Below are 19,052 nucleotides of genomic sequence, written 5' to 3'. Positions count from 1 at the left end.
CCCGCCCGGGGTGAGTGAATGGGGGCTTCAGTTCTTCCTGCCCGAAGGGTCCTTGAGAAGCCTGTTTGTTTTTCCCGGCGCCTGTCTCCACCCAGCCCGTCCTCTCATTGGCCAGGCCCGGTGGGCGGGCGCCTTCCCATTGGCCGGGGGGCGGTGTCTGTCTGGCCGGGCGGAGGGCGGGGCCTCCGCGGCGCTGAGCTTGCCCTTGTGTCTGGTGCGCGTTAGAGCCGCCGCCGCCGCCGCCGCTGCCGCCTCAGCCGCCGCCGCCGCCGCTGCCGCTGCAGCCGGAGCATCCGGGAGCCGCCGCCGCTACAGCTGCTTCCACTGCTGCCGTCCCCCCTCCCAGGACCCCGAGACACCCCGAGCGCGTGCGGCGGCTGCTGCTTGCATGCACCCCGTCTCCCCCTGCCCCTCCCTCCCGTGACCTCCCCACTCCTCGCAGCCCTCGTCCGCACCTTTCCGACACCCCGCATCCTTGCACCACCTGCTCGGGCGGCCCCGGCGGGCGCTCGGACTTGCGGTGCGCGCCCAGAGGCAGGAAGCTCGGACCCCGCGCCTGGCAGACGGGCTGTCGCCGCTGCACCATCACCAGCAGCAGGAGGAGAGGAAACTATTTCGCCCACCGCAACCCCATTCTGCGGGTGCTTCGCCGCCGCCGCCGCTTCTGCTTCTGCTGCCGCCGATCCGCGTCCGCGGGTTCGAACACCGCAGCGGCGGGGACCGTGGTCCGGCGGCGCCGCGAGGAGGAGGACCCCGGCGGGCGGAGAGCCCTGCACCCCGCTGCCCGCTCACCAGCAGCAGATCCTCGCCCCCGGGCTCCCTCCCCAGCCCTTCAGAGGGATCATGATTTGGAAACGAAGCGCCGTCCTCCGCTTCTACAGCGTCTGCGGGCTCCTGCTGCAAGGTAACCCCCGCCCCGCCGGGGAGCATCAACTTCACGCCCATTCCCCGCCGTCCCCACGCCGCCCCACATTTCCACTCCCCCCTTCTCGGTCCCCCGGTCCCCAGGGAGGGCCCCCTCCCCCTGCGCCCCGCGCAGCAGGGGCAGCGGCAGTTCGTCCCGGCCCCTCGGATCCCTGCCGCCGGCTCAGCCCCGCTCTCCCCCGGCTGTCAGCCCCTCGGCGGCACCTTCCGCCTTTCCGTTCACCTGCGCCCCCAGGATCCCCCTCCATCCCCGCCGCCCCCGCCCCTCCCCGCGCCTTTTGGCTGCCAACTTGTGCCTTTTCTGAACGTTCCGCCCTCTCACCGCCTCCCACCACCCACTCCCCACATGGCGCTCCCGACCGCCCCTCTCCATCCCCGGCCGCCTCTTTAACCTCCCTCCCGGCGGGTCCTCTTTCCCCGCTCCCCACCGTCCTCACACCCTGTGTCTTTAAAAAGTGAGTGAGAGTCTGGGAGCTGAGCCGCCCAGGCGGCTGGCGAGAGGGAGAGCAGCGGCGGCAGCGGCGGCACCGTGTGCATGGCAATCACAGCCCGGGTGCGGGGGGCGGGGGTGTGTGCTGAGGCTTGTCATTCAGCTGGGAAGAGAGAGGAGGCTGTGTTTGGGATAATAAATAAATAAATAAATAAATAAAAGAAGAAGAAGAAGAACGAACGAAAGAAAAGAGAAATATTAAAAAGAGAGAGAGAGAATGAATGAATGAATGAATGAATAAACCGGTGGGGGGGGGGGAGGCGAGAAGAAGGAAAACAATTAAAAGATCCAAAGCCACTTTATCAACAAACCCACTTTTCATTATTCAGTCCATGTGGTTTTCTTTTTATTTTTTTCTTCTTCTTTTTTTTTTTTTTTTTTTTTCTCCCAGCAAAGAAATATATGCATCCTAACAGTTACTTTCTGCTCGGGATTTTCCGCTCAGATTCCCGACCTCTCCACCGGCTCTCCGCCGCTTCCTCCGTAATTAATGCCACCCTTGCGGGTAAATTGTAGGGACCCCTCTGGCCGCGGTGGAGGGAAACTGCACCGAACGCTGTGATTATGCAGATCGCTGGGCTTGGATGCGGAGTGGTGGGGACTGAGGTGCACTCTCCCCAGACGCTCCTTTGGGGGAGGGAGGGGGCTGTGTGGAGCCGGAGGACTGGCTGATGGTGAACGGACGCGGGGTTCGGAGCAGGGTGCCCGGGGGTGCACACTTTGGGGCGGCGGCGGGGGCAGAGGCGGCGTGCGGGGCGGTGGGCAGGGGCTGTAGGAGGAAGATTGCTGCTTTGAAGAGAGGAGTGCAGGGACTGTGGTGTGAGTGGGAGATTCAGGGAGAATGGATGAGAAATAATGGTGGATAGGATTTTTTTTTAAGCTAGGTGACTCTTGATTTCTCCTTCAATCTTTTGCCCACCTCTAACCCGTCTGTCATTATTGGTGTGTGTGTGTGTGTGTGTGTGTGTGTGTGTAAAGATAAGTTGATCAAATGCCTGTGTCTCTGGGTGAAAGGAATGCGAAAGTAAAGCACATGTTAGACCCACAGGCGTGCAAAACCCAATCGGCCTTTGGGGGATTTAAATGAGGTCAATGAACCACCTTTCAGCAAGTTCTTGGAATGCATCCTCTCTCCTGCCCTCCTCCGGGATGTGGACCGGACCGTGTATTTTATTTGTGCACGTTTATGGCTAGATGAACGAAGAGCTGGTGGACAGGGTTTTCCTGGATTAACCAGCTGACCTTGCGGAGGCGTTCTTTAGAATGATTTGCGGTAATCGTGTGTGTTTCTGTTGGAGGCACATTTCAGATGTGTCACATGCCGTGATCCCCGGGAAGGCTGGCGGCCCATTCTTCCTGCTCAGGCCGCCTCGTCCGTCCCACTTCCCGGCGCCCACACCCGCACGAGGAGCCCTGGTGGCTGGCTGGCACGTTACTTGGGTTTCTAATCCGGGCTGAAACCCCTCCCTGAGACCCCACTTCACCTCCCAGCAACTTGTGTTTCTCAGCTCCCCAGTGAGTGTGTGTGTGTGTGTGTGTGTGTGTGTGTGTGTGAGAGAGAGAGAGAGAGAGAGAGAGAGAGAGAGAGAGAGCGCGCGCGCGTGTGTGTGTGTGTGTGTGTGTGTGTGTGTGAGTGTGTCTGTGTGAGCGCGCTCCCGCGCTCGCGCCACATCGGGTAGAGGAGTGTTATGTGGGGAAATCAGTTAATTTGGCGATTGTGATGAAAATTCGACACCGCTGGATATGTTTCCCCTGCCAATCTGGGTGAGCTGGCCCCAGCACGTCATTGCACACACTGCTGGGCTGGGGCGAGGAGATTATTTATTACGGAGCGTGTGGGCAAAGGACTGCACTGGGGGTCGCCTCCTCTCTGCCTCCACGTTCCCCTGTGAATTGTCTATTCAGTGCACTCACTGCGAAATAGCTGTCCGCCAGCCCCTCTCCTTCCCAGCCCGAGGAGGATTTACTTTCTCCACCCGGAAGATTCCATCAGCTGCATTCTCTCTCTCTCTCTCTCTCTCTCTCTCTCTCTCTCTCTCTCTCTCTCTCTCTCTCTCTCTCTCTCTCTCTCTCTCTCTCTCCATGGGTGTCTTGTTAAGTATGTAAACCACTGATGAAGACAGTGTCGCTTTCACGGCCAATGGGGGTGGGGTGGAAGGCGTGTGGGGATGCCAGAGAAAATGCACCACTGCAACCAGCAGCAACCCCAGCAGCAGGTCCAAATAAATAAATAAGTGTCCGATGCAGCAACCAGGGAAGGAGCACCGGCCCAATGATATCTGTGTACTTGTGAGCATCTTAGATCAGGCCATATTAACACACCAAAAGAGACAGAGGATTTAAAGAAGAAGAAGAAGTAGAAGAAGAAGAAGAAGAAAAAAAAAACCCTATGAGGGGGAGGGGTGCAGAGCACCACTGGATTGTCTTCTCATGTTTATGGCTGCCTCACATTTATCAAACACTGCTCCACAGGCATATCACACTTTGTTGATACTGTCAGTTCTTGCTCAAACAAATTGCTCATGCCTTCCTTGTCTTAGTCTTGTCTGAAAACATTGCTCCGGGGTCCAGGTTTATGTTTCTCCCACCAACCGTCCTGTTTTATTAGGACTTGGTGAGGCTGTAAAGGGAAAGCTTTATTTCCAGGACACAGATGAAATACTTAGCAGGTCTGTGTTTTCTGAGTGCAGGGAAGGCAGGGTGGTAGAGGCAATCGTGAGCAACGGACTCCGGCTAAGGGGAGGCTGCTCTGCCTGCTAGCAGTTATGACTAGGCAAATCCTCTGGGCAGTCTAAGGCTTCTTATTTTTAGTTTTGTCAGCACTATAATGGTATCCGGTTACTTCAGTTAATACTAATCAATTTATTTATCCTTTGTGTTATTATCCACTTTCTTGCAAGATGCTTTATTTTATAGACGAGGAGCCATTTGGATATATCATCTCTGTATTTTCACTGTTTTATATGTCACCATTTCCCCCCATTTTCTGAGAAGCAAATCAATCTTTTGACTTGTTAATGTGCAGAATGACAGGCCAATGGTGAGAATCAAGTCAATGATATCATGCATTAAAAAAAAGAAATAAAATGAAAAAGCTTAAATCTTTTAATGCTAAAACACCTATCAATTCACCCCCAGTAGATCTTTATGAGATAAATGGTTAGGAAATAAACATGTTTCTGATTAAAGTATAACTTGGAATTAGACTACTTAGGAAAAAAAGTGAATTCAGTGTTAAGCTATTTTCTTATTTTTCTCCATCATAGACAGAGGAGAAATCTGAGGGATCCTTTAGAGAAATGAATTTCTTTAGAATGAGGAGTGCAAAAGCTTGCCACCTGTAACTAAGACCTCTCTTGGCTGCAGAGTAGATCCAGTTCAACAGCTAACCCTTGCAGAAGCTATATCCCTTTCCATGCCTGAGGAGGCACTGCAAAGATGGAGACTGTCTTGTTTAACCAGGAACTGTCCTAGAAAGGGTGAAAAAGAGACAAGGGCAAAATATAGCCAGAAAATAGACCCAGATTTTGTTGAGAACTTTATTTCCTTTTTAGAGTTTATCTTACACAAAAACACATCCAACACAAATATTGGGGCTTTAGTTTTTTAAAGTTAATTTTTTGTTTATTTGTATGTTCTTTTGCCCTAGTAAATGATACGTTATATTCAGGAAGAAAGATCTTCAAATTAAAGGTCAATTAGACATACATATTGTTTGCCTGAGTATTTGTATGTGTCATTAACTATATATATATATATATATATATATATATATATATATATATATATATATATATAATATTTTATTGTTGAAAGTGTACAGATGTCCTCTTTCTTTCCTCCTTTCCTGCCCTCTCCCAGGCCTTCCCAGCACTATTGTTTGCTCATGGGCTATGCATATATGTATATAAGTCCTTTGGTTAATCTCTTCCCACCACCCCACCCTTTTTTCTCTGAAATACTTGGGGAGTATTATGCTAAATGAAATAAGCCTCATAAGTATCGCATGATCTCATTCATATATGGAATCTAATGAACAAAATAAACTGATGAACATAACAGATCCAGAAACATTGAAACATACCTCTTCCTCTTATATTTTTAGAAAATATAATATAAAATGCACTGTGCACATTAAATAAAATACTGATGATTTAATACTTCCTAAATGATGTTTCTCCTACTATTTTACCTCTCTATGTAATAACCTTAGTCTTGTCAAGTTTTAATACCGAATGCAGCTCCTGGCATGTAGCTCCCTCCATCCTTTTTTAATTAATAGCTGAGACTTTGAAAAGTAGAATCTGCATATAAGAGCCAATGACTATGACTTAAACAAACATCAGACACTTAGTAATTAAGAAAAATCTCCCTGCAAATATGAGGGGTTTCTGGACTAACTTTGCATTAAGATATGGCAGCTTACTTTATTGTCTCCTCCCCATTTGTGCACCTATTAGAACTCTGGGAAATTAATATAACAAGGGTAAGCATCAACTGAGATGGCCTCTTCCTGCCTTCTCAATTAGCAATAAGGCACTTGAATACTATTTGCCCCACATTTACATACTGAGATGTCATTTTTCTTAAAGAAAAAAATTATTTAAATCACTTCAAGAGCAAATGGAAGTGCAAAATTGTTGGAAGACATCCTAAGCATGCATTTTAAAGTGGCCTAAAATCAATACCAAACTATATCAATTTTCTTTTTAAAATAAGCAGTCTATAGGGTATTATATGATTGAGACAAGTAAGATTTATTTATTAGGAAGGACTTGGGAACATTAATACTGTAACGTAGGCCTGGCATATTGATGTTTTATTTGATCATGCTCACATGCATTCTATGAGATTTATTGAGGAAGAATTCTCCTTTTGATACACTTTGTGAACCTCCTGGGTAAAATTGTCCATTGGATAGCAGCTGGCTGAACAGGTTGAGGGGTCAGTGAGAAAGGAAATAACAAGCCAAGGAAGCAGAGTTCTCAAGCTGAAGTCAGAAGCCCTTTGTCTGATTGGAAGACATTGGATTGTTTACCCTCTAAAGCAGCTCTAGTGCTCAGGTGCTTATTAACTTAAGCTTCTTGAGGACAAGCCCTGAGCCTTACCTGTTCAGTCTTCTATATTTAGTGGATGAATAATAAATAGGGCCGGGTTGAAAGTAGGTATGTCCCAATTAATTATGATGGAGTTAAATCGTCCCTTCTCTTCATAATATATCATATTTTGTTAAATAATGTTAATTTTAACATTTTATATGCTATATTAATTTAGGAAGCAGTTTGCCTATAGGAAAGTTAACATAGCAATAGCTCTTGATATGAATTTGTAAGTGAATGCAATCTGATCAGTTCTTACCATTTAGTTTCCAGATGCATTTTTTTTTCTTTAAAAATTCCAAATATTCAAATATTTTGCATTAGATTAGATTGCAAACTCTCTCCATGAAAACAGCAAAAAAAATATTTTAAAGGAGGGCATGATTTAAATTTACTGACTTAACCTAAAACATTTAAAAGGACAAGTTATTGCCACCATTTTATTTGAAAATGTCAGGCATTTTTGGAGTGCAGTTTTGTAGTACCAAAAAAAGGCATCTTCCGCACGCACATTCCTTGTGTAAAGAGGTGGGTGAGGATTAGCCCAGAGCAGTGGCCGCTGAAGCCCCCTGCTGTGTGATGATGCAAATGGCATCTCGGCCTAATGCGCTCTGCAGCGTGCACACACACAGGAAAGCAGTCCTGGGGCATGAGTGAAATGGGGACTCTTTCATAGCCTGTAGTGGATGGAACTGGTTTTCATCAAAATGAATGGAGAAATGAATAGTTTTTGTGAAGACAGTCAGGAACCTGGGCCAGTTTAATGAAGATAAACAGCAAAGTTAAAATAGGATTTCTACACAGTTGTTTACATGTGTCGGGCCTAATCTATGTTGGGTTAGGAAGTATTTTGCTAGCCTTCCCTTCCTTCAGTGAGTAAGGAATCATTCCCTTGGCTGTTTTTCTTATTGGAGCATTTTCTGTATTAGGAGAACACAATAGTTTTAAAACTAATAGGGATTAAGTATTCAGTATATGTTCATATAGTTTACTTAGGGTTATGACATGGAATTTGTGTTAATGTCTAATTAGTAGAGAATATTTCCACTGTGAACAATATTATTTATCAAAAAGGCAAAAACATAGGATAGATTCCTTAATAGAAGGAAGAGTTGTGGACCAATTTTTATGTGTAGCCTACATGGAAGCCTTAAGTAATGTAGCTTTATTTATTTGATTCCACTTGCTACAGAACAAATAATTGAACATATGCATATAATTTTTATTCAAGAAATGTGAGTGCTTGGTTTTGTAAATGTGTTCAGTGGGTTTCTTTAAACAGGTATGAAATTGTTTTCATCTTAGTAGTATGTAGCATATTTAAAAATTAGGAAAGTAAATATTCAGCTAAATTAGGTATCAGTTGAATATTAATGCCAAAATCAGAGATGTAATTATTGAAAAAGGAAATATTCCTCAATCATTTACCTCTATATGCACATATATACAAGTTTAAACTGTACAGTTATTTTTAGGGCTGAAGGATAACTTTATAATTTTGTCAGTAATCAGAGTTTGGGGCTCCCAGGAATAAAGTGTAGGAAAAGGCAAGAATTTGTTTGCACTCATTACTTTCTTTTACCCTGTTGATGAATGCTAACAAGTATATTTTAAAATACATTTTCTTAGGTTGTAACAATGATTAACTTTTTCTACTTAAAAACACAGAAGCCAGGTTTACAATTTCTGAGTCTGCAGCAGAGCTGAGCTTTTGTTCTGGATCTTCTTTTGTGCTTATGAAACTGAGTGATGAGAACCTCTGCTACCTGAATAGACCCAAGGCTGAGATTACAAGGAAATCTACCAGGGAGAGAGCTGGCCATTAATTATTCAGATTCTATTTTAGAGGACTTTGAAGTAAATATTAAAACAGTCATTATTCAACTTGGGGATAACACTTTCTGACTCAGCAAATAGTTTTTACTCGAATATTTAAATTGTATCTCAGCCATTGGAATGCTGACTGGGAAACCCCTGGTAAGTAATAGTAAAACAGCTCCTCTGGGGGCTAGATATTGACGCCATTAGGATTGTTTTAGAAAATAAGAATAAGCATTCCTTTACTTTCGGGAGCATAAAGTCTTAAAGCTGAGTGTGTTTAAGTCGTGCAAATGATTTCACATAAGAAAACAAAAGTCCTTTTGCAGGTCAAATTGACCCCCTGATAATTTTGTATACAGGGCAATGGCTTATTTATAGTAACTGCACATTGTTTATGTAAAGTCATCTTTGGGAACTCAGTGAGAAAGACCTTCCTAATGAGGCTGTGCTGCCGACTGCTAAGTGTGTAGCTGCTATATTGATCTGGTGTAATTTATAAAGCCAGTTAATTTGTTCTTGTAAAGGAATATTTTTAGCGTCATTGTTAAAATTGTGTGCATGTAAAAATGCAAGTGTCTTTCAAACACCAACCGAAACATCGAGGACTGAGATTTATAGTACATAAAATCTGTTTTAACTTTCTTAATAAATTCATGTATCACACTAGCTTGTCCTATACCCCCTAGGGAAAATGTCCATCACACCTGTACCTCAGCTCATGATCACACCTTATATGGCCCTTGCTTTTCAATCTGAAGTAGTATTTAGGTTGCAGTGAGAAATGATTAGAATACTTATATTTAATAACAAATAAAATGTATGCTAAGTGTCTTATGTAATCGTCATTCCTTTGCTGCCCTCTACTTCACTAGTATGTGCTTTAGTCTGAATAGTCACTCGGCTTCCTTAATACTCTCCAGGAATAAAAATTCTCCCCCATTCCTGACCATGCTATCAACCTGAAAGACTCATTAAAAGAAATTAACAGGGAATGAAGAATAAAGAGAGGGAGTATTTCTAAAGCCTATATACTGAATGCATGTAGAGTGGGTGCTCTTCCTTTCACCCTCCAAGGCAAGTACCTCGATGTTTTATTTAGCAAGGTAACATCATGTACCAGTACAGTGTGCTTTTACTTGTTTTTGTTATTGCATATTGTGTGAGTTCAACCTCCTTAGTCTCATACTAAAAAATGGCAAAAAAAAAAAAAAGAGGAGGGAAAGGATATAAGACAGCCAGCCAAACACACACAGAAATGCCTGGCAAAGCCTACTAAATTAGCATATGCTAGGCTATTTCCCTCTGTTGTTACATAATCCCTTTCTAATAGGAAATCAGTTCTCATTCTTAACCCTTTCGGGAGGTTTGGAATTCTCCCGCTGTTATGTTTTTATTTTGCTTCATTTATTTTATCATGAATTGTATAAACCATCTATTGAGGGGCTTTGATGTCAAATTCTTTTTTCTTTCTCTCTCTTCAGTCTTTCTGTATACAAACGTTCCATTCTGTGCCCAACTTCAGATTCAAGAATCAACTTTTCTCTAGCTTTCAGGGAGAGGACCTAGTTAGCATTTTAGGTTCTCTTTACTCATGTGCAGCTTTCTTTAGAAAACGTATTAATTCTATGAGGTTCCCCTAAGGATTCATAATACTTTGGTTTGTTACATGTACTGTGAAATTCAGTGTGCCTTAATTATGCACGTGTCCTCATTTCAAAGCCTTTTCAGGGATCATGTGAAATAGAACAGGGGTCTGGCTGTAAATTCAGTGCCATGTATTAATGTGTAGGTGGTATTCAGAGAAGGATTTTTCTGAAGGCAATTATATATCTATGACTCTAGTACAGCAAGCAGTTACTCACATTTTGCCCTTAATAGTTACCCTGCCAAGGCAGAATGAAATTCACCATTGTGATTCATAATACAGTATCTGTTATTTCTAAATAGTTCCTTGCACTGGGGATGAAGTACAATAATGAGTGAATATGTGTATCCCTTATCCTGAATAGGGATCATTCCTTTCACTCTCCCAAGCAAAAACAAGAATTGGAAGTTGTTCCTACATCAATACTCTATTCCCTAACTAGCCCATTAACACATTTTGCTATGGTGGGATCTCGAAGTTATCCTACTTATCATTTCAGGCTATAGATTTTTAGATCATATTCATTGCCCAAGATCTTCATGGGCTGCCAAATGTCAGTGCATTGCTAAATTTGAGATATTATATTTTAAGTTTTTGATTTGGATGCAATTTGGACAGCTGAGACAGTATAGAGAGACATTGAACTTCTCAAGCATCCTGTGCAGCGGGAGGGAAGGAGGGAAAGAAGGGGAAGAAAGGAGAGAGGGAGAAAGAAAGAGAAAGAGGAAGAGAGAGGGAGGAGGTATCTTTTTAAGATAGGGAATTCATTTGTGAAGGGGGAACTACAAGAATTGGCTCATTTAGTATGTCACCATTTATAAGGAAGATATTTTCTTACATTGGATGAGATTGAGAGTGTAATTTTAATTGATTATACCTTTGGCATACTTGTATTTCTATGTATTATATAAAAAATTGAGTTTAACTAGTAAATACAACTGTTATTCTTTCTTTTACTTGTGACTATTGTGATAAAAACATTTTATAAGTTGTTATACTAACCATTTTAACCAAGTTTTATTTTATTTTATACAATTGCATTATTTTTGAAGCCATATTATTATTAGTGGTATCTTAATAATTACTAGTATCCAGCATTGCATAGGAGATTTTTTATTATGTTAATTTTTAACCAGAGTCTGATGTATTTATGTTAGTAGACAAAATAATGCCATCTGCCTTTTATTAATTATTTTAAGCATTTATGTCTTTTTAATTAACAAGAGAGCTAAACATTATTTTCTCTATGCTATGATCTCTATAACCCCTTTGTATATTTTTATTATAACGTTTGTAATGTTTGGCATTTACCTACCTGTCTCTTCTTCTGGACTATAATCCTCTAACGTACAGGGTCTTAGTCTTCATTTTATTTCAAGGGCCTAATCCAGTGTCTGATCTGCGCCTTTTTTCAATGTTTTCATTCCACTGATTGATTAGTTTTCTCCCAATCCATTTAATCTTGACACATCTCTTTAATTGGATCCAAATAATACTTAAGAATTTATGTTAGAACTGCCAAAATGCCAATACAGTATACAAGAACAGAATAAACATTTGCAATGAATTTTCATTTGTATGTAATGTACAGAGAGGACACAAACAGATACTAAGAAACACAAACAATTATAAATAATGGCATACTTCATAAAAATATGGAATCATGGCTTTCACTTATGGTAGGCGGTACAAATTTGCACTGAAAACATTTGCTTCACAGCTTTGATTCTCTCCAATTTCTCTGGGCCTTACAATCCCTGGCCTTTCCTCCACTACTTACTAAAGATTTATATCCTAGCTTCAAAAATATTCCTGATGATGACTATGGGTAAACAGGAAGCCAAATCATCTTATTGTTCTACTTAGAGTAGCAGGTATTTCTGGATAAATGTATAAACAAAGAGGAATTACAAGCTGACCTTGATCTGCCAGATTATCCCTGTGGATTGACCTGCTTTTGTTACTGCCAAGCTACAGGGTAGAGGTTCCCTGAGCAGTCCCTGAGGTACAGATTCAGACTACATTCTTCTCGTGGAACTGGGGGAGTTTCATCCTTTTTATTTAAAAGACTTTTAAAGAAAACCCTAAATACTGGTGTTGTCTGTGTGTGTTTTCCCCCATTCATTTTGTTTTGTGTTTCAATGCTTACTCATACTCCTGTGATTGGAGACACGTTTTCTGTGGCTGAATTTGATTTTTTTTTTTTTATTATTCTTCTTAAAGGACAGTGAGAGGTAGGTTGGGAATATTAACTAATTTAGTAGAGAATTTAAGTATAGCTATTGGGATCTGAGAGCTAAAGAATAGACTTTCCACAATTTGCAGTGACTCTATTTCCACAGAAGGTGTTTTACGAATGCTTTTCTCAAAAATTAACAGTGAAAGGCAGCTTTTTTTTTAAAAGTCATTTAGATTTTCTTTCAATTTAAAAATCAATTTCCCTGATGTATTTTGTTTCTTATTTGCCATTTCATGACTCTTGGTCTTTGAAAACATATTAACTAGGCTAACTTTAAAATTTACCTGATGCCAGGTGCTGAAATTATTGTGTCATCCTTATGCTGAAATACACATTCAACAAATATATATCTAAAGTAGATTAAATGAGCTCAATTTATTAGACATTATTGCCACTTTAAGGAGTTGGTATTCAGAATTACATTCCCCCATAGCTTCTGTTAGTACGTAATAGCATGCTATATGTTAAAGCACGTCGGGATGATACAACAACCACAGAAGGTTAACCTCCTGTGTAACGTGACTGTTTAAGTCTTGCTGATCAACTTCCCAGAGCCTAGTGAATAAAAGAAATGTAGCTTGGATTGTTTTAATGTAGCTTAGTTGTCTATTTTACTGTTTTGATGTGATGAAAAGTTATTTCAGTATGTTACTGAATTGCATTCATTATGTTGAGGATATTCCTATAAACATATTACTAGTAATGATATATTTTATTTTATTTATTTATTTTTAATATATTTTTATTGATATCAGAGAGGAAGGGAGAGGAAGAGAGAGATAAGAACATCAGTGATCAAAGAGAATCATTGATAGGCTGCCTCCTGCATGCCCCCTATGGGGGATTGAGCCTGCAACTCAGGCGTGTGCCCTGACCCCGAATCCAACCATGACCTCCTGGTCCATGGGTCAATACTCAGCCACTGAACTATGCAAACCAGGCAGAAATGACATATTTTAGTGTTTTATGTGTAACCACATGGTATCTGAAACACTGGAAATATAAGGGTTACACCATATTTTTCAATGTTTTTAGTCGTAATGATTTCTCAATTTGATATAAGAAGGACCTTACCTATTACTTTAAATCCTAAAGCATTTCAGACCAACATTCTTGTCCAGTTCCCATATTAATTATGATACCCATAATATTCATCAGAAGAACATTATACTAAGTACGTTGTCTTTTTAGAAAGACAAGGCCAGTGCATGAGATTCATGCACTGTGTATGTGTGTGTGGGGTCCTCCCTCAGCCTGGCCTGTGCCTTCTCGCAGTCCTGGGGATTGGGCCTAAGCTGGCAGTCAGACACCACGCTTGCAATCTGCGGCTCTCAGTTTGGGACCCCTCACTCCTTACCACCTGCCCGCAGAGGAGGTGGGAGAGGCTCCCGCCACCGCTGCTGTGCTCGCCAGCCATGAGCCCCGCTCATAAATGTTACTGAACACACCAGGGGCCCAGTGCACAAATGTGTGCACTGAGGATGGGCTGAGATCCGCCCCTGTGCCCACTGCAGCCTCCTGCCCACAGTTCCTTTCAAGGTGCACAATTTGTGCACTGGGCCCCTCGTGTGTCCAGTAACATCCATAAATGATTCATTCATAAATCACCAGGGGGAAGCTCCTGTGGGAGCACACTGATCACCAAGGGGAAGCTCCTGTGTTGAGTGTCTGCCCCCTGGTGGTCAGTGTGTACCATAGTGACCCGTTGTTCCACCATTTGGTCAATTTGCATATTGAATTGGCTTTTATTATATAGGGTTTGATGTTAACTAGCATGAAAAATGTTATCCCATATAATAAAAAGCTAATATACAAATTGACTAGACAGTGAAATAGCCTAACAACCAAACAACCGGTTGCTAGGACGTGTGATGACCACCAGGGGGTGCGTATGAAACGTGGTGGGCATTGGCAGCAGGTGGCAGAGTGCAGAAGAACATGGCATTGTTCATGGCAGGATGGTGGAGCAAGTGAGCAGGGACTTCAGACCAAGGTGGGGCGCCTGTTGCTGTAATCGGGGTGAGCCTCTAATGGTTACTGAAAATTCTTTGCTCCTGTGTGCCGTGGTCCCTCCTGGCGCTCACACCTGCTGTGGGCACTGGAGCTGCTGCTCGCACCCACTGCCAGCACTGGCCCCACTTGCACCCATAGGCAATGCCAGAGCCACTGCTCCCACCCACTGCCAGTGACCAGAGCTGGTCCTGATCGCTCGGCACTGTCAGTGGGTGCAAGTGATGCCTGCTGGCCCCTATCACCCTGAGGGCTTCTCCACCTCCCCCTGCTCCAGAGGGCGATCAGGCAGCTGCCATTAGCACCGGCTGACAGCGCCAGACCAGCTCACACCTGTTGCTGGCGTGGGCCCCAATCGCCCCATGCCTTCAGCGCCTGGGAGCAGAGGCAAGAATGGGCTGCTAACAGACAGGGGACCTGGGGCCTCTGCAGGAGGGGTCGGGTGGGGGCATGGAGGATGGGCTGAGATCCGCCCCTGTGCCCACTGCAGCCTCCTGCCCACAGTTCCTTTCAAGGTGCACACATTTGTGCACTGGGCCCCTCGTGTGTTCAATAACATTTATGAATATTTTGTTAAGAGTCAAATAAAATTTACAGAGGATAATTTTATATCTCTGCTTTATTTTTTAACCTAGTGCTATGGGTGAGATAAGACTAATGGTGTTGTGAAACTTCAATTTGCCCTATCTTTTCACTCCCATGGAATAACTAAGATAAAGATATTGGTAGAGAAATAAGTTCATATATTTTTTAGATGTCTGGTATAGGTCATAAAGTCAGAATTGCTTTAATGTTTTGTTTTGCTTTTCAAAATTCCATTGACTATGCAGGTTCAGACTATCAATAAAGCAGAACAGATTAATTTTGAAGGATATGATGGCAGAAAAGTACATTTTGTAATGCAACAGCTTTACAGTTGCAGGTTGGGTATGGACAGGTTGGGAAGACTAATGATTTGTGTAGTTTAATGATGGTTTTAGTATTGAATAACAGTAAATTTCATCAGGCATTAAGAATAGTTTCTCCTAAGACCTTTGTAACATCTGGGTGTGCCAGAATGGACGTGACTTAGTGACAGAGAAAGAAGGAGTGATGTATACCCCTGATTCTTGAGTGGAACACAAGCAGCGGCTATGCAAACTACAGTCAGCGTGGAGGTGGTAATGAGGCTGGCCTGGTGGGTGTTCTCTATTTTGTGGTGCGAGTGCTGTATTGTGTAGAGGGAAGTGATATCATTGGACTGCTTCAGGCTTTCATTTGGGGAAATGTTTGCAGCAGCAAGACATTATAGTAGGGATCAAGGGACCTAAGTTCTCACCTAAGCCATGCCACTGTTTTACACACTCGGGGCAAGTTACTTCTCCTGCAGCTCAGTTTCTGCACTGCAGATTCAGGGATTGGCACCACCTCCATTCTTCGGTGATGTCTTGTAGAAAGATCTTATGGAGGATTGCAAACTGTAGAAAGTGCATGATTTCTTTTCTTTTCTTTTCCCTTTCCACCTAAGGATATTTTTATTACAGTAACTATGTACTCTTAAAATACCTTTACTAAAATTTAATTTTTATACCTACCCATGCATTTTTTGGTATTTAAAATTTTGACACATGTAAATAGACTTTTATTTTGATACATATGTCTGTATACATTTCAGAAGCTTTCTTTTGCTGCCAACAAGTTTTAAAATTAATTTTGTAGTCATCCATCTGAGTTTGGGCTATACTTTTTTTTTCATGAAATTACATCCATACATCAGCTTTGAAAACTAGTAAATTGTTGCTCCCTTAGTCTTTTTTATTATTAAGAAGTAGACTGAATTAAGTATTGTAATTTTATGTTCAATTTTGTTTTTCTGTGCATTTAATTTTAGTGTTTGTGTGTATGTATGTGTAAATTTTTACATTCATTTTATTTTTTATACTCTTTGGCTGGTTAAGCATAACTTTCATCATTGATTTATTTCTCAACATATAAAATGTTTGAAGGCAGTGTTATAAATACAAATGAAAAAGATGGAAATAGTTTCTGCCCTTATAGAGTTCATAGTCTATAGTCTAGTGGCTGAGACACAGAATAGACAAATAAAAATATGTAATTCTTTCCCCCCCCCCCTGAAATAAACATTTCATTTTTTTTTTTCAATAGCCACAGAATGTGAGTATATCAGTGAGGATATGAAATAATTAGTTTATCAACAATATTATAAAATCACTGGGCTTTCTAGATATTTATTTAAGGTTGCATTAAAGAGTTCTAATTTCTCTAGTTTGTTATCCTGAAAACATTCTCAGTATGATGCCAGTTTCTTTTCTTCTTCTTTTTTTTTATTAATACAATGTGAAAGAAGGTGACAAGTTGAACAAGAAATATTCAAGCATGCTCCATTCTAACTGATTTGTTCAAGAGGATGATTCATTTAATTTCATAAAGGCTCAGTGGGCCAGAACAGATGACCAGGTCAGCTGAGGGATGTAGGGGAGAAGAGGTCTGCGAGAAGGATCTCTGTAACAAGCAACAATATTTAGTTTTTTACAGCTAACGTTCTGCTTGAGCAATTTTGATGTTACCAGCGACAGTCACTTAAAGAGCTGTTGATGCCTGAGGGAAAACGTTTCTAAAGTGTCCTATCTAGAAACAATGCCGCATGTACGATGTCATATATATTAAAACTCTGGCCCTTGCTTATATTACAATGCATTGTGCCTGATTAAAGCCTGCACTGCTATGATATTGCTTCTTGAGAGTGGATTAAGTGCTGTTCCTGAAATCCCTTTTCTTGCTCAGTCTGCTCTGAATATGATTGAAATATCAATCACATGGTAAACAAGGCTGGAGAACACCATTTAGAAACTTTTAACAAAATACATTTTATATACCATTGCTTAAAATGTTAGGAAATACAAAATCTTATGAATGGGCTGCAGATATTCCTGGTGTCTTTATATCACTTCTTTTAGTATTTAAGTTTGACTGATGACCTCAACTTGTAGATGATGCCATATTTTTTTAACATTGTATGGCATTTTTGAATATTATTGTAGTGGTATTTGTGGAGTAGATGAAACATATATTTTAGCAAGTAGGATAAAACATGTTTAATATATACTTTGGAAATCATAATGGTGGTGGTCTAGCACAGTAGTTTTCACCTGGTGTGCTGTGGCACACTGGTGTGTCCCGATAAATTTTAAAGCATGCAGTACCTAACCATTTAGTCAGGGGTACTGACCTCTTTTCCCTTAGATTATCAAATAAAAAATGACAACAGAGAACACAATAATGGCTGTCTGGTGTGAATGAATCAAATGTATACCTTTCTTTCTTTCTTTTTTTTTTTTTTTGTCAGACTGGACAAAAAATGAAATATTTTTGGTGTGCTGCAGAATTTTAGTTATTAGTTTACCTGTGGAATGGGACAAAAATGAAAATCACTGGTCTAGCATGTATAGTGACTCTATTTAGAGACTTATTTACCTGGATTACATACAACAGTGCAATGCACAGCTAGAAAAACCTCAGCTAAAACATTATCTTTAATTTTGCTCTTTAAAAAAAAACAAAACACAAACTTTAAAATTAAAGAAATTCAAGAAAGTGTTCTGTTGCAAGCGATAAAGTGCAACCATAGCTTTATACGAAATGATTTAGCGGAAAATATGTTCAGTTTTCCAAAGGGTGACAGAGATTCATACTTGTCTGGAAACGTGTGCAGAGGGAACTAGGTGGTGCTGTTCTGTCATCTTTGTGTCTCCCCGGCTCCTTTGGTCCGTTCTGGGTTCATTTAACACTTTCGTACAAAGGTGCACCAGGTAATACTCTGTTTGGTCTCCTCGTGGCATTTCCTTTTATTAACTAAGTTTATATTGATCTTGCATCTTTGGTTTCAGCAGTATTTTTGTACAGCATAAAAAACTTTCTTCCTAAGTAAAAAGTTATGTCACAGTTTACTTATTTCTTTAACATTTAAGACACTATATTAAATTATTGAAAATTTCAGATATTTATGTGTTTTTAAAACCTTTTTACTTGGCTATTTATTTGCTAAAATGTTTACAATATAATTTAGTCAAAATTTCAAGTTGTTAATTTTGGTACAGATTAAATTGATTTAGTATAAAAATGCCACCAAATATATAAGCTCAAGGAAAAACACTTCTATTGTTTGAAATAGGAAAAATGGAATTAAACCCTTAAGCAAAAGAAATGAGAAACCTTTCCTTGAAAAAATATTGTTGGCTTAATTTACTTCTCTTTAAAAAAATAAAAATAGTGACCTCAATTAAGCTGCCAGTTAACCTTTTCATGTTTCAGGATGTCCTTAAGTAAATGTGCCTTCCAATGATCTAGGTAGTATCTGATAGTTCAAGATAAAATAATGCACTTATTTCAAGCTACAGAACAACAAACAAAGTTACTTCACTGTCCACTTATAGTTGGTACATTGGTGCCTAGAAAGTATATTTCCTTGGTAAGAAATACAGTTCCCTTTAGATCCATTTAGGTTTAAGAAATTCAGATCAGTTAAAACTTAAAGGGATTGGATTTTTTTTCAATCAACATCATCCTGTGTTATATAGGAACAATTGTAATTTATGTGTGTTAATGATTTTAAGAACTTTTGGATAAAAGAATCCCATATAGTTTATTCTTTAATGGAAGTCTAGATGTAAAATAGGATGAAGTACTTAGAGCACATGTGTCAAACACAAGGCCAAATCCAGCCCGCCAGGCCTTGCAATGTGGCCCGCACCGCGCTGTCATCACTGCACTCCGCTGTCAGTTTATGACATTGTCAGTTTATGACTGTTCAGTAAACCATTCGGC

At 41.2% G+C, this 19,052-nt stretch overlaps 1 protein-coding gene across 2 annotated transcripts in view; it reads left to right on the top strand.

The window, feature by feature from the left end:
- Positions 1-232: 232 nt before the first annotated feature.
- Positions 233-19,052, top strand: part of CADM2 (cell adhesion molecule 2) — a 1,134,397-nt gene continuing 1,115,577 nt past the window's right edge. For both annotated transcript variants that reach the window (XM_084871928.1, XM_084871927.1), the window contains exon 1: positions 233-904. In XM_084871928.1, the coding sequence (XP_084728054.1) occupies positions 844-904 (61 nt within the window). In that variant the 5' untranslated portion in view covers positions 233-843. The remainder of the gene's footprint in view (positions 905-19,052) is intronic.

The sequence above is a fragment of the Pipistrellus hanaki genome, assembly GCF_964339955.1.
Source record: "Pipistrellus hanaki genome assembly, chromosome: 2".
NCBI classification, from domain to species: domain Eukaryota; kingdom Metazoa; phylum Chordata; class Mammalia; order Chiroptera; family Vespertilionidae; genus Pipistrellus; species Pipistrellus hanaki.
Note: the sequence above shows the minus strand (reverse complement) of the source record. Positions and strands in the feature narration are given on the sequence as shown.